The 16455-nt window shown below is 40.9% G+C and overlaps 1 protein-coding gene across 2 annotated transcripts; it reads right to left on the bottom strand.

Annotated features, from left to right (window-relative positions):
• Positions 1-5651: 5651 nt before the first annotated feature.
• Positions 5652-16134, bottom strand: ctcf (CCCTC-binding factor (zinc finger protein)). 2 transcript variants are annotated; one of them, XM_012880988.3, is made up of 13 exons: positions 16037-16134; positions 12896-13162; positions 12642-12824; positions 12170-12542; positions 11917-12087; positions 10881-11014; positions 10681-10801; positions 10454-10603; positions 10171-10331; positions 9903-10085; positions 9672-9822; positions 7034-7177; positions 5652-6943 (listed from the first exon to the last, which is right to left on the bottom strand). In XM_012880988.3, exons 2-13 carry the CDS (start codon positions 13139-13141, stop codon positions 6696-6698), a joined length of 2265 nt encoding a protein of 754 aa, XP_012736442.2. In that variant the 5' UTR covers positions 13142-13162; positions 16037-16134; the 3' UTR covers positions 5652-6695. The 2 variants fall into 2 exon arrangements, with proteins under 2 accessions (XP_012736442.2, XP_035992438.1); XM_036136545.1 differs by lacking the exon at positions 16037-16134 and adding an exon at positions 15794-15815 and having other exon boundaries at positions 6696-6943.
• Between the last annotated feature and the right edge of the window lie 321 nt (positions 16135-16455).

Raw genomic sequence — 16455 nt, 5'->3', positions numbered from 1 at the left:
ATGTGAGTTTGATATATTTAGAAGAATTATATCAATCATTCATTCAATAAATCAATCAAACACTTGTATTCAGACACAATGTCCATAAACAAAAAAAGCTTGTAGTTTAAACATTTTTAACCAATTTAGTGGTTTAATACATCTGCTCCTCATATATTCAGTTATCTGCTGAAAAGCATTTCTTTAGTGTGTTTGATTTAGCCTTAATTGGCTTTTATTTACAGTCCTGCATCACTGTTGTAACTCTAGGTGGCTCCTGTGCCTCGGAAACCGCCTACAATAAAAATGGAATTGTGTCTATTTATGGTCACACCCTGGTGTGCGTGGATGATTTTGAGCTATGGCTATTAAACGTCTTTCAAAAACAATTATCAGTCTAGACCTGGTACTTTCAATAAATGTATTTTTGTTTGAATTATTCACGCAAATGAATAAATTAATAAAAAGCTGCAAAGCTCCAAGGATGAAAAAGTGAGGCACAGGTGTAGTAGCACTCTTTCAGCCAGCTGACTGGCAGGAACAGGAGGGAGGGGTAGTGCTGCTTTACCCTTACAGACACCCTGAAATGTTTTGCCAAATTGTGATAAAAAGACTTTAAACCATAGGCACACTTCACCTTAACCTAAATAGGGAAAACGTTTAAGTTTTACCTGTGCTCACAGATACAGGTTATAAACTTCAATGTGGATGTGAGAACTAAACAACTAAAGAACAAAGGCCACCAGTGCCCCAAAAGCTTTTTTTTAAAAAACAGAAGAGTTATTTGTTATTTATTTATTTTTGACTTAGTGGCTGGGAGAAAATATAACACCTGTTATGCCTATATTTAAGAAAGACGCCAACCAAGCATTTCTTGGCCCATATTGAGTTTTTATTTTAATTATCGGACGTAAAAGCAAAGAAGTGCTACAGGTCTTTTGAAAGATGTTTTGAACCCACCAGAAAATAAAGAAATTACAGGAATATCCCCGTGTATGCATCAAAGCACATGTCCCTCAACTCTTCCTGATTGTCATCTTTAAATGAACGGTTCACAGTAAATGCTGTTGGTTGATTCGTGTTTGGGGGGTTAAAATAGTGAGAGCGCTTTGCTTTGATGCATTAAATTAATAGGAAAAAAAATCTGATTTATTCATAGTGTCTGACCTGCGGAATACAGATCAGATGGGAAAATTGCCCCTATCTATTTTATTTACAAGGCACTTTACAAAGTCAAATTCAACCAAATCATACAGATAGATTGGTCAAAAAGTTTACTGTCTTAGGAAACCCAGCAGATGGCATCTATTGCTGCACCTCTAATTCAGAGTCTTTCTGGAAAATCCATCAATATGAGCTAACTGAATTTTTTAAACACTTTTTCTGCTAAATATATTCTTAGTTTATAACAGTTCAATGGTGTATTCTGTGTATTCTTCCCAATTTTAAAGCCTAACATTTCAGAAGGATTTAAAGCAGATCTGCTGGTGTTCTATGGACCAGTGTCGATTGTGTAAAAGTCCACTATCCGTTTAACCGAGGCCTTCAAAGAGCTGCAGGCCATCTTCAAAAGCTTTGTGACGGGAACTCTCCTTTACCTTTGGGTCAGCTCTAGTAGAACATTTCGTTGGTCTTTAACAAACACGTCACCTGTTCTTTTTACACATTCATTATATAAAAGAGAAGTACTCCCTCCCCTAATTTCAAGGTTTAACATATTACGAACAATTTATTCTTTTACCAGGTTCTGCAAATTATTCACCTAAACCTGCATTACGAGCAGGGAAAAAATGAACAGATTCCTTTCATGAACAAAGGGAAAAGCTTCATATGAAAAACTAAGTCCACCAATGATGCAAAGGCTTGTAGAAACATCTTTAGCAACAAGTTGATATAACTTACCCACTTTTCTTTACATCACTGCTTCAGTTTTCTGCACACCTCTTCAAACATTCTGTAACGGTATACTTCTGGACTTTGACTGGGCCATTGCAGCATGTTAACAGTGTTATTTTTCACTCATTCTGAAGATCAGTAACCGCATGAAATGTGAACAATCTCTCTGACAGTAGACGGACGGATTTCCAGTTGTTTGGAAACGGCTTTATAACCCTTGACCAAACATTCTCAGAATGATTGAGCAGAAATAGCTCCTCATCCGTCATTCCTGAGGCATTTCCACACTGGCATTGTGTTTACACACACCTGTAGGCATGGACCATCAAACACCTAAAACACCTTTTATAAAGATGGCCACACTTACTGAGGATCGCTTAATCAAAACTTTTGATGAGCAGCAGCTGCTTCCCACTTTTCCCTCTCAAATAATATAGTAGCTTGTCTGTGTTTTTGCCACTGCCAAGCCAAAATTTCCCCATTGTGGGACAATAAAGGTATTTCTGTTCTATTCTATATAGACCTTTAGTCCAAGGAAATATCTAAGACAGCCTTTGAAGCATGACTTTGGGCAACATTTCACTAGATGGTTTGTAAATGGCCTGAATTAGCTAAATTATCGCTGTCAGAAATAGTAAAACTTGCTGATTTTACAGTAAAAATATTTGAACTTGTTGGGAAATGATACAAAAGCCCTTTAAGACCAATGATAATTAGTCCAGAGTCAACCGAAGCAAGCAGAGCTATACAAATGATCAAATTAATCTCCTTAGTTGAAACATCTTCAGTTTTTATGTTTTTCACTTCTGTGACATGTAGCCGATCGCTGCTGATTCATATAGTTGGCCGATTTTATAAGGGACAATTTCTGTAGCAAGAACATGAATTTTCCACCCCAGTAACACAAAGAGCACATTAAAAGTGACACTGCTTTGGCGTCTTCTTGCTAATTAATGGAATCAAAACTATTAAATGTAAACTTAACCCACATGAAACTGAGACACAATACATTTTGTTAGACGATAAAAAGGTGCTGAATATTACTAAAGGTACTGAATCTTGCACATAACTGATGGTATTTTGTCAGACATGCTTTGCTCATGCGAAAAGTTAGGCAAATTAAATCAAGCTTAAGGTACATTAAGCCAATTTCAGGGTTTCTGCACATTTTTCATGCAAAAAAAAAAAAAAAAAAACCTTACCTTTCCAGAGTTGTTACCCGTCTAACAAACATTCACAATGAATTTATACCAGATATTTTTATAGTGGGCATACTTCAAATATGAAATGGGAACAAAAAGCAGCGCAAGAGCAATGACACAAGGGGAGAATGGATAAGAGGAGAAGAGGGTGGAAATAGGTTGGGAAATAAAAAGGAGGGATGAGCAACAAGCAAGGACAGAAGTAAAACATGGCAAAGGACACAAGTAGGTAAGGGAAGCAGGGACATGAGGGGGGGACTGATGTCATATGCAAGGAAAGCAGTCATAGAGACAGAGTAAGGGACTTTGGATACAAGGACTGAATCCGAAAACGTGTTTTTGGTAATGACTCTTTAGCCAAAGCAGAAGTGTGTCAGCAGTCGCCATGATAAGTGCTGTCTGAATAGTGCAGGCAGTAAGGAAGGAGGTAGGAAAAGGAGACTGTGTGCTTCCTATCATAGTTCCTTTAGCCTAGGAACCTCTTGAAGTCCTTTAAGGAGCTGTGAGGAATCCCACAATCCTTTGTGTGACATGATGTATCAGCACAGCCCACCTCACGAAAAATAATGAAAATGTCCAGAGAGAAGAGAGCGTGCACTTCTAAGTAGCGCCATTCACCCTTTCACATCTTTCATGACTTGTTGGTCATCCATGTGGATAAGAGGCTTTTAATCATGTCTTTGATGTCTACAGCAAATAAGATCTGATAGATGGCGAAACAGCAAAGTTTTTAATCAAAGAAGCAATTAAATCATCAGCTACGATAAAACAATGTATATATATATACATGTGTTAACCTTGTAATTTAAACTATTGTCTTTTCATCTAAATCTGATTTGTTTGGTTTACACATCACTTATGTGTATACACTATTTTCTGTTGAAAACAAAGCCTGCTCATGAAACTACTGTACAAATAAAATACACGAAAAATAATCGGCAGTTAAAGAAGACCAGTTACTGTTGGAACTAGAAAGTCTTTGTAGGTTTACCTTCGCTACGTTTGTCCTGCAGCCTTGAGAAAAGGCGGCAGGACTCACATCATCCATGTGTGTTTCCGTGGCATAGTGACGGTTAGATGCTGTCTGAAATCGGTTCACCAGCCTGAAGCTCCTTTCCTCCCCACGATGGAGTTCTCATCGTTGACCCCATGACAGGTCAAGGAACAGGAGCTAGGAGCTATAATTAGACGTTTTCAGATGTAGCCAATAAAGGAGGAGCCAACAGAGGATGTTAAGACGAGGATGGAAGGACAGAAAGAAAGGAGGAAAGACAAGAAGGGAAGGTAGTACAGGACAAAAGGGTATGAGGGAGGAAGGACAAGGAAAAAGGAGGGAAAACATTTGACTAACAGTATAGTTTTGTCTGAAAATATAAATATTTTTCTGTACTCTGGTTTTGTTTTTCCGTTCTTATACAGAGCTGTTAAAAAAGATCAAATTCCATAAATTTTCCAGACTAAGTAAGAACTGTGTTATTGGATTTTAAGCTGCATAATTCTACCATTGCCTGGATTTTAAACTCTTACATCGCTCCCAGTTTGTGAGGGTGGGCGACAACTGTTCTGATATAATTTTAACAAAAACCGGTTTTATCTTTTTTAATTCCCACCATGAATTATTCACATCGTACACAGCCAACTATAGGCAGCGTTTTCCATATCGTCATCCACATAAGTTTTCAGATGTAACTGAATAACTTACTATAAAGCTTGGAACTCCACACTACTCCAGACATTTTGGAATTGTGAAAGCTTTCTGGATGGGAAGCGAGACGGCTTCAAACTTCAGAAAAAAAAGTCCAGTTTTGTTTTAACTTTTTAGGAAAAGTTTTCAGATGACACTGCCCTACTAGGCCTGACCTCTCAGAGTGATGACCTGCCTTTCCTTTGTTCGATGGTGTGAGGCCAACTTCCTGCAACTTAATGTTGGCAAAACAAGTTATTGATTTCAGAAAGAAAAAAAGAAATGTGGTCATCAAAAGTCAAACTGCTGAAATTGTTGAAACATACAAATATTCAGGGGGTGACAGTAAATTAAACTGGAAAAATAAGTTAAAAAGGCTCAGACCAGATTGTTTTTTCTTAGGAGGCTGAGGTCCTTTGTCAGAAGCAAGACTCCTGAATGTGCCGGAGAATCACTGCTATGGGGAAAAACAGACAAAATTTATCAGAAAGGCCAGCTGAGTGGTTGGATTAAATCTCAACTCAATGGAAATTATCATGGACAAAAAGCTGATTAGTAAAGTTAAGACCCTCTCCGGTGTCTTTAATGAACTCAGGAGCGACTGGTAATGCCTCGTTGTTCAACTGAACGCTTCAGAAACTCTTATTCCTGCTGCAGTGCCAATATAATGAACACTTTGTATGATCTAATGATTTATAGTGATGTTATGATGATGCAGTACTTGTAGTCTATAGCATAATCCAGTGTAGGTGTAAACCTTAACCTTAATTTAGAAATTACATGTTTCTAATCAAATATCTCCACAACATAACGTCGCTTCAAGACCCACTCAAAACTAAAAGACATCTCTCCACCCGTGCCATTCCTAGAATAAAATCAAAGAAAACAAACCAGTTTCTCCAATTTAATAAAATATATTTGCAAGCAAAATATGTGGACATCGTCATTTTGTTTTTCCCTAGCCAATTTGAACAAAATGTGTCAAGCGAACTCTTGCTGTAACTGTACCGATAACATATCAGAGGAGCCAAACCAGTCCCTTTAAAAAAATACAGATCATTCCAACTGCAGGAAGCTAAAACATCAGTCCCATGACTACTTTTTATTGGTGGTACAGTCGTACATCTGTTCTCATCTGCCACACAGTTATTCAAAGGTCATTCAAGCTGCTACGTAGCTTCGCCAATGGTACAAAAAAAAAAAAAAAAAAGGAAAACATTAACCCAAAGTGGAATGACTACACATGAGAGCAAAACTATTTAGGTTTTTTTTTTCTTTGCACTCATCTGTGACAATGTAAAGTACATACACGTCTTCTACAGGTATTACAGTAGCAGGAAAAGAGCATGAGATAAGCAGTCTATCAAGCTTTTAAAAACTAGAACATGGTTTAAAAAAAAAAGAAAAAAAGAAGATTTACTAACCACAGCAGAAGGGGAAGAAAATTCAAGATATTTTCATGGTTCATAATTTGAAGTGGCCGTAATTAGAGGCAGTTACTTGTTCATACAATTGCCTCTCTCAATTTGGGCTTTAAATATTCTATTTACACACTCCTTATCAGCCTAAAAAGGCAAAAAAGTTCTACAAAAGACTAAAAAGATCACCCAGATCATTTTGAAGATTCTTACTAGGGATTAACAAGCACTCTTTTGTTTCTCCTAAACCAAATCACCCAAAGATAATAAAAAAAACTGCTACAAATTACAGCCACCCCAAACGACAATGTACTAAAATTTTGGTTTGATAAATCCTTATTAACATTTTCTCCCCCATCAGGTCTTTATGGACAAGTACATTTTTTTAAATTACAACAGTGATGCGTTTTCTGTCTGTGCATGGTACAGTTTTGTTATCCTAAATGCCAAGAATTAAAATAAAGATTTAACCAAAAGGTCTGGGTGTTTTTTTTACAGATTCCACCTTCACATAAATCATCGGTCCATCATGCTGAGGATCATCTCAGGGGTCAGGTCTCCATTGGGAGGGGCCTCGGTCAGCTGCACCTCCTCGGCTGCTCCTTCTACCTGAGACAGCTCCTCCATCTCGATGGCCGACTTGCCGCCACCGACCACCACCTCCTCGGCGGCGCCCTCTTCCTGCTCCGCCCCGACCTCCTTCTTTACGATGATGTCGTCCACCTCTCCTGTGACCTCATCCTCCACGCGGATGATGGCGGCAGCTGCAAACAGTTTCAGGTCAGACTCTGGTGTCTCAACGCGGGGCTCACCATCAGCAGCCTCTGAACAGCTCAAATGATGCAGAAACTTACCGTCGGGCCTGTTCTTAGGGGGGCGCCCACGTTTCCTTTTCACCGGGGGCTCCACTGGTGCAGGAATCGGAACGACTGGTTCCGCCTGCTCCACCTCAATGTCGTGCAGCATTTCGTCTTCCTCGTCTTCATCCAGATCGCCCTCTGCGTGAAAGAAGGACGAGGCATAAATGTTAAAGCTTCCCACATTTGATGGTCTCAAGGGAACATTTTTATTAGTCTGCTGCAGGGTTAAAGTTTATTCTGACTCAAGTAAAAAAATAAAACATTGCCCAAATGTTAAAAAAGAAAAAAAATGGAACAATAAATTTAGAATTAAGAGGAAATGTGTACTTCATCTCCTTTAGTAAAAGTTCCTTAAATAGAGAACCAAAAGTGCATTAAACCCCAGTTCCACTGCGCACCACTCAGCTACATCGAGTGTTTCAGCAGCAACATTTTCAGGGCCAGCCCGGGTTTCTCTGACCCTACAGGGTAGAGCCGGGCGATATGGATTAAAAAATAAATCTCCGATTTTATCATACCAAATCCGATTAATCGATTTTTTTCCTCCTTTTTGTTTCAGAAAAAGAAATTAAAGAAATTATTTTAAAACCTTGCTTTTTATGTCAAGCATTTCGTCAGGGAGTTGACCTGAATTCAAAGTGCAACTAAGAACAAGCTGTTAAACAGGCTTGTAAAACAAGATGGTAGCCGTGCCATTATAAACAATGAAAATATAACACAACATTTGCTGCTAGTGGTATTACACATTGAGCTAAGAACAGGCTTCACTGCACTTGTGAACTTCAAACTAAGTAAAAAAAAACTAAATAAGTAAATTAAGTACCTCGTATTATGGTAAAAAAAAGTTTCCATTTAACAATATTTTGACAATAATGAACATATATTCAGCATCACATGCTGTTCTCCTCATAGAAACCCAATGAGTGTATTGGCAAAATAAAATCCAGATTTTCCAAAAAAGAAATCTTAAAGAATTGTAAATTCGAATTAATCGACTAAATCGATTTATCGCCCAGCCCTACTACAGGGTCAAACCGACACGGGAACTTTGAGCGAATCTCACTGCTTTTCAGTGATTGGCCGAGGGGCAAGAGCAAATTAAGTTTTTCTCCAAGACTTAAATGGTAGAAGGCAGCGGCTGTTATCTTTCAAACACAGCAGTGCTTTCGCAGAGTTGCCTGTTGAAAGCAGCCTGTACTCAGGGAACGCCTGAAAACTCTCCCCGCTGACACAGCAGGCAGTGAGTCGGCACAAAATCCAATCTAAACAAATCATTTCACTGCGGTTAAAAAAACTTTTGCGTTATTAATGTTCCCGTCGATCCCGCCATGGAGGCAAAAGTCTCAAAGCTGTAAATCTTAACTCCATGAGGCAAAGTTAAAGCCACATCAGGAGACATTTCCAGGTCGGTCAAAACAAAAACCACGCAGGGAAGAGCGGAGCTAGGAGAGCCAAACTGGGTTGGTGAAAGAAAATCAATCACGACTTTTTTGGGAGAATTTGAAAGAAACATATTTGATTAGAGGTTCCCAACCACAGGGAACACTGAAAATGTGTAAATGTTTCGCCAGCATTGACCAGAGGTTTTATTTGGAAAACGCCAGAAGTGTCCGCCTGCTTCCGCTGGTTTGCCCGAGAAATACTAAACACCAGATATTATTAATGCAGTTCTGACAAATAACCTTATAAATTTCTCTCTCTGGCTATCTTATCTTTAAATACTGAATCAGATGTTATGATCAAACTACTTGAGTAACCATTTCACCAAATACTTAAAAAGTAAAAGTGACCGTAATCATGTTTGCTAAAATAAGAACATTTACTCAATTTAACGAGCTCCCTTAAATTGTTGGCTGCTGGACTCCAGGTATCCGAGTGTTGGGATCAGATAAGCAGATCTGACTGAAAGCTGTCGTCTCAGACCATTCACAGCGATATCAGCGCTTTCTAAATGCTGAATGTCCAGATATCCAGCATTTTATGTTATTTTTTTTGTTTTGTATTTACAGATTCTGCTTCAAAGTTGCTGTTTTTAAACAGACTTTAACTGAGCCTTAAACTGGTTCTTTAGCTGCCAAGTGTTGCTAAATTACCAGAAGTGGAGCGATACGGACTAACCAAAGCTGATTGGCTGGCTACGTGTTTTTAGTCGCAAATACATTTAATAATAATACATTTTTATTTGTCATTGCAATTGTACATTGCAATGAAATTTGTATTGCATTTAACTCATCCCTTTGGGCAGCTATTACAGCAAAGCATTCTGGGGCAAAGGGTCTTGCTCAGGGACCCACAGTGGCGGTCTGCAGGGATCGAACCGGGTACTTGTAACCTTCTCAGAGCACAAGCGCGCTGCTCTAACCACTAGGCCACCACCACCCTAACAGAAAAGACATTTAAAATGTCAAAAAAAATAAAGATTTTAACATGATAATTCTATGAATTTAATTTTTTCGTAAAAGATTTAAGGCCTTAAATTCTGAATTTAAAATCTAAGACTTTTTAAGACCCCGCAGAAACCGTGGATTAAGACGCTGAGTAAAAATGAGAATCTACATGGAGTCTAGTATAAAAGCATGTTGCTGCTCTTGGGTTGTAAAGCATGTACATTAGCTTAATACGTTTACAATACCTGTGTTTTCATCTTCGTCATCATCATCGTCGTCTCTTCTGCTCTGCATCTTCCTCTTTCTGCCACGGCGACCCTTCCTGGGAGAAGGAGCTCCATTTTCATCCGCGCCAGCTTCGCCTATGCAGTTCTCAGCGTGACGCAGCATTGTGTTCTGGTGAGCACAGCAAACTGTGAGTTTCTCGTTACCAACAGACATACAACAGAGGGCATGTCGAAACCTCGGTGTCCTACCCTGCGAGTGAAGGTCTTACTGCACTTGTTGCAGACGAAGGCCGTGGGGACAAAGTTTGGATCGTGGTAACGCTTGAAGTGCATATCCAGAAGCTGCTTCTGACGGAAAGTCTTCTCGCACTGGCTGCAGGCAAAGGGCTTCTCCCCGGTGTGTGTACGCTTGTGCATTATCATGTGGCGCTCCTGCACGAGAAAACACCAGCATCATACAGCCGGTAGTTTGCAAGTAAAAGCACAATTGCAGACGGGACAGACGTTTGTAACAGACCTGCCTGCAGCAGTAATCACACTGGTCGCACTTGAAACGCTTCTCGTTCTTGTGAGTCTTCTGGTGTTGGATCAGAGCGTAGCGCTCGTGAAACACAGCGTCACAGTAGCGGCATTTCTTCCCCGTCTCGATAAACGAGTGCTGCTTTCTTAAGTGAACACCTACAGAAAGGTTGGCCAGATTATTATCAGTACACCACACAACCACGGTCTCAATCTATTCCAACAGCGGGTCTGATTGTCTTCCTGCACATCGACTTCACAGAAACACAGACAGGACCTACCTAGGTCGCTCTTGCGTGCGATCACAGTATCACAGTGCGGGCAGTGGAACTTGGCCACGTTTTCTGTGTGTTTCTGCAGAATGTGCATCTTCATGGTACCGCTCTGTGTGAAGCGAGCATGGCAGATGTAGCACTCGTATGGCTTCTCCCCTGCGACAAAAAGGAAGTAAAATTTGAAACTCAGTGCAAAACAAACAAACAAACCCAATAGGCTAAGCATCTTTTACCTGAGTGTGTCCTCATGTGCCTTTTCAGCTTGTAAGTGTCTCTGCTGGCATAGCTGCAAAGACTGCACTGGAAGGGCCTCTCCCCAGTATGAGAGCGGATGTGCCTCTTCAACTTGCTCACCTAAAAACAGAACAATTACAGTAACTGTCTGACTATTTTATTTTAAAAAGTAGTGACACTCTTGAATAAAAACAAGTACCTCCACGCTGGAATAGTCGCACATTGAACACTTGAAGGGCTTCTCATGCGTGTGTTTGTAGCGACGGTGACGCACCAGCTCTCCACTGGTCACAAATGCCATGTCACAATCCGTGCATTTATGTGGCCGAGTGCCTAAAATTTAGGAAAATAAGATTACATGGCTGAAACTATGTAAATTAATGAATGTACTTAACAGAACAAAGTCATTACTTTAAATGGGCTTTTTAATCCAGCTTCACCTATTCTGAATACTGGACTTGGTACTGAGGTTGCACCATATTTCAAGTGTGATAATGATCTTAAGAAAAACACTTGATACTATTTTAGAAACCGCAGCAACGTTTAAAAAAAAAAAAAAAAAAGGCACAGAACTCTTTTGAGAGCAAAAAAATACAATGTTTTAACTTTATCAGTGTTGGCGCATGTCATCTGGCAAGTTTACTTCTTCACTGTTGCAGATACAGGAGCTTTAGTGCTGTTTTAAAATTGCGCTCAAACATCAATGTCGTAGCATTAACACAAGCACGTGGCATCATTCAGCCGTTCCCGTCCATCTGCCTCATAAGGAAAATAGCTAAGAGCAACGCCTTTGTGTTTGCGTTGTTGACAAAGAGATGCACACACTTTCTTCTGGCTGTCCTCCACGTGTTGGGAGTTTAAAACTAAAGTTATTACAGCTCTTCTGCCATAAGAAGTGCGACAATTTATGCAATTGTGAACTGCTAAGTTTTTAATCATTTGTGAAGCAAATAAGTAGCTTTGAATCATTCATTTTAAGTACAGATTTGGGATGGGCAATATATTGAGATTGAGACTACACCGCTTCTATGTTGCGTTATAATTATACTTTTACGTATTCCAGTAGGTCATTTTTCCGCCGCTTCTCATATTTATCGACAGCTGTCTGTTACAAACTGTGCATGTGAGACATTTGGGATAAATCCTTGATTCAGAGATGTCTTTTTATAATTGATTTATAAAAGAGAAATGTTGTACATCTGTATTCAGCCTAAAAATATCGAGCCTGATTTTACCTGTGTGTGTGTTCAGGTGGTTTCTCAGCAGCGTGACGGTTCTGAAGGCTCTGCCACATAAGTGACATTTGTGGGGCCTCTCGTCGGTGTGGCTCTTCATGTGTCGATCCAGATTAGAACGCCTTGGACAGGTGTAGCTACAGAGCTCACACTGGAAAGTTTTCTTCACACCTGAGAAGAGAGAAATTTTAGGTTAAACAGCAAAATAAATACCAACACGTAACAATAACAGTATACAAAGTTGAAGCTTCACCTTTTTTCTTGATCTTGGTGGGCTTCGGAGGTTTCATGTTGCCCACAACCTTCTCAGCGTTGACCTCCGACAGAAGCCCCTCCTGCTGTTCTTCCTCAAAGTCATACACGGAAACATCCATGTCACGATCTCCCTCTGCATACCGAAGTCGGCTTTTTTTGCCCTTTTTTCCTTTGCGAACAGCAGCAATGGGCTGGTAGTCTGGATCCTTGGACCATTCTGGGTCTTCTTGCTGAGGGACAACAGCTTCAGGTTCTACCACTTCCTCTTCTTCCTCTTCCTCCTCCTGTGTTGCTTGGAGCTCATCATGGGCTGCCTGGAGCTCTTCTTGCTCTACAGTCTCCACCTCACCATTTGCCCCCACCTTTACAACCTAAAAGAAGCATGAAAGATTTATAAAACAGTCTCAAAAGACGGTTGGAGCAAAAGTCTGAACATGAATGACTTAAAGAAGTAGGAAGCCATTCCACACCTGGAAGCCCTCAGGCAAGGGAAGGGTGTGGCAGATAACTGGTTCGGCTTCCTTGTTGGCTCCTGACGCTTCAACATAAGTGGCCTGGAGCCCCTCTACAGTAGTTGTTGTGACTGGTACCTGCACCAGCTGAAGCTGACCAAGACCTAATGCGCCACCGGACTGCTCTTCCATATTCACCACCTAGAGCAAAGAATCCAACGTTACAAACAAATTCACAAGTGCAGTTACTTGCTATCCACCTCGGTACACACCTGAAGTGTGATGATCTGACCCTCGTCTCCACCTGTAACCGTCACCGTGCCGCCCCCCTCCAACACTTCTGTTTTCATCTGCAGCAACGTCGGGTCCAGCGCATCCATCACCATCATGTCCATGTTGCCGGCTACTTCTCCCTGCACCGCTTGCATCAACGCCTCTCTGCCCTCGGGTAGGACTTTTCCATCAGAGGCCAGGGCAGCGGCCTGAGCCGACTCCATGGAAACGACCTCGCCCTCCATGGCAATGGGCTAACCACCGCTCTACAAAGAAAGTTTATGAACGGTCAGTAATTAGATCGCCAATCACTATCCACAGGAGAAAATGTTTTGACAAAAAAAACAAACAAAAAAAAACACAACCTTTCATACATTTTAGTATCTATTGTATTTTTAATCTTGAACTTTGTATTAATGACAGTGCAGTGTATTTGAAAAACAGTAAATGTAAAACAAAGATTTAAACAACTGGACAGTAAAGTGAGGTATTCAGATACACCAGACCATCTGAAAACTGAAACAGCATTTCTTTGAATAATGTCAATAAGAAACAATTATACAATGTCACCCCAGCAAAGACAAGCCACAACGTTTGAAGGTGCATAGCCACGCTATTTGAATTATTTTTATTTATACGCCAGTAGCTCACTCTGGTTGCATACAAGGTTTTTATGAAAGATTGTCATGTCCTGCTGCCGTATTAGTTACTATTTTGAAGTTTTATGCTTTGTTTTTGCTTAATTTGTTAGTAAATAGAGTCTTTCATGTTTATTTTTAATAACTGAGGAAGTACGTACTGCTCATGCACAGCAGGGGATAAAACAAGGAAGCAGCTAGCGGCTATTAGCAGCTCCCAGCGAAACAATGCAGAATGGTCAAAGATCCAGTGAATAAATTCCCAGTGGGAAAAGGCAGGAATGTCGCTGGGAATATAGTATGGCTGCCGGTGTTCACTGAAGCTAAATCTGCTGAGGCTCAGACGTGACCGCTGAGTTGATCAACATGAGAAAATGCTCTGATATAAGGCTCTTAAAGTTGCTGTTAGATCAGTGTGTTTAATTAATAATGGTTGCTCTTCGATCGCACCGAGCTGCTGCTTTATTGCGAGGCATTGCAGAGGATCAGGCTCGGTACGGCATTATTTACAAGTGATTCATTATTTAAGCAAACTGGCATCATGATGGTTTTATGATACTGCCGGTAGCTGTCGACATGCCTGTTTATATCTGTTGATCACGCCCAACGCTGGATTCTTATCTAGCCTCAAAAAGTACCATCAAAACACTATCAAGATGGAGGCATGATGTATATAGCTTTAGTTTATCATGATCAAGCAGTTTTTAATAAGCATTTAACGTGGCTGTATAACTTTACATTAGCACAAAAAACAGGTAGTTTTATAAAACTCCTCTTCTGCTTCCACTCTGTGTGTATGCATTATTATTATTAATAATAATAATAATAATAATATCCCTTTAAACAGCAGCACCTGGTGTTAAGTAATGATGTTGCAACCAGTACAACATTTGAAATTACACAGCACCCCCCTGGTTTAGTGTCCAATTTGGCTGGCTTTGCAAATAGTTTTTTTGCACACATTTCCCCAAAATGCACTCAAATGGAGGGTGCCATCATTTCCTGCATTAAAAATCAAGACTCCCAGGATAAATGGGGCACAACATAGTTTATGGCTTTAAACAGCACATCTGCATTGGCGAGGCAACAACTGGCGTGCTTCATTTGCCAGACATTAACCTTTGTTAGCCAAATTACCTTCTGAAAAATCACCTTTACAGAAAGAACTTCAGAAAACCCCTTCAAGCCCCACCAAGAACGTGTTTCTGTCAGATCTTAGAGACAAGGGGAAGCACCGCAAGTTAACCCATTTCAAACGAAACAACACCTGAATTTGACGCCTTGATTTTTTTTAACCTTTTAAAATGTAGAAGTTAGAAGGTATTGATCATTTTCATTGAACTTTTACTACCCTTCACCCCAGGAAAAGATCAATAAATAAAATATTTGAAAACTGTAAGGCATTTACTTAATCAGTAGGCTACTTGAAAAAAAAAAAATAAATCTTCTCACCAAGAAACTGTTGTTTTACATTTTCAGTCTATACCGCCCACACCCTACACATTGCCTCTGGGTTTTCTTGCCCTTTGGTCTGGCTGTAATACTCTAAAGGACTTTCAACAAATCAATGCTTAGACTACATAATGGTGGGGGGGGGGGAAAACACGAAAGCTAAAAAAAAAATAACATAAATAAATGCAACTTCGCACTCTTTAATCCACATTACAGCTTTACTTTGTGCTAGCAGCACAACCGGGCGAGTGTAAATGCCTCTTAAATAAGACAAGAAGCCATGATCCGGGCTGTCTCGAAGCTCTGGGCTCGGACCGCAGCAAAACTACGGATAATGGAGGTCATACGGGGGGCTGCGCGTTTCGCTGGGTGGCGTTGAACGATCCCAGGGAGTTCAGATCAAAGCGACTTCAACGGTTGGCTCGCGCGGCTCCGTTTCAAAGTAACCGCGAAGCCGACGGTTTAACTGACAGACAGGAGAAAAAAAACGGTTAGCGCCCGAGTCAGTTCACGTCTTCCTGCGGCGATAAGGAGACGTTGATGGGGTTTGTCTGATTGCCAATCACCATCGGTCGATAAGCCGAGCCCCCCAGCCACACGCTTGTCTGTGTTAAACGCACGAATTGCCCATATTCTGGCTCCCTTTGTTTTAGTCCTAAAAAAAAGGGTGCAAGTTGCGCTTTTGAGCCGACAACTTGGTCAAGCTGCGCCGCGTTTAAGTGGGGAAGCGCGACAACGTCTGAAAACAGGAAACAAAGGGCACGATAAGATGGACGTCAGGCCTGAAAAGACTTAAATCAGAAATACCGATAAACACGGCCATCCCCACCAAATACGCCATTATATCGCCCGGAAGTCTCCAAAATACTTGACTGGTTCGCCGACTGGGGGTTTATAGAGGTATTTAATGTATTTTGGATAACGATAGAGGGAGACAAACACCCCCCGCCAGCCGCCAGGACGGTAAGCCCTACCGTGACACCTAGAGGCCGTAGACGGCTCCTACAAAAACCTCCCCTTGTCTGGGGTAAAACTGATACTTTCACTTACTTCTGGTTGGCTCTTTTTCCCGTTGTAGTCACTTTGAAGGTCAGCGCCGGCGGTTGCTTCTCTCAATCCTGCAGCAGACGGCGGCGTGTGCTCTGCGTCGAGCTCTTAATTTTCTCCCGCTTTGGAGGAGTAGGCCTAACACAAAATGGCGGCCCATTAGAGGAAGGGCGCGTGCGCGCTTCCAGCGGCCCGAGGGAGTAGAGGGGAGTGGCCCAGCAGCTGCTGAGGGGTGATGGGCGCCAGATTTGAAATGAGGCGTGGGCGTGGCGACCACAGACACATAAGCGGAGACACGGCTTTTTATTCAATAGAAAACGGGGGTAAATAAACAAAAATCTTTCTAACAAAATGTGCATAGGAGTTTTTGTGTAAAAAAAAAAAAAAAAAAAAAAAAACTACCCCAGATAAGCACTCAAAAC

Source organism: Fundulus heteroclitus, chromosome 4, assembly GCF_011125445.2.
Source record: "Fundulus heteroclitus isolate FHET01 chromosome 4, MU-UCD_Fhet_4.1, whole genome shotgun sequence".
Classification (NCBI taxonomy): Eukaryota; Metazoa; Chordata; class Actinopteri; order Cyprinodontiformes; family Fundulidae; genus Fundulus; species Fundulus heteroclitus.
Note: the sequence above shows the minus strand (reverse complement) of the source record. Positions and strands in the feature narration are given on the sequence as shown.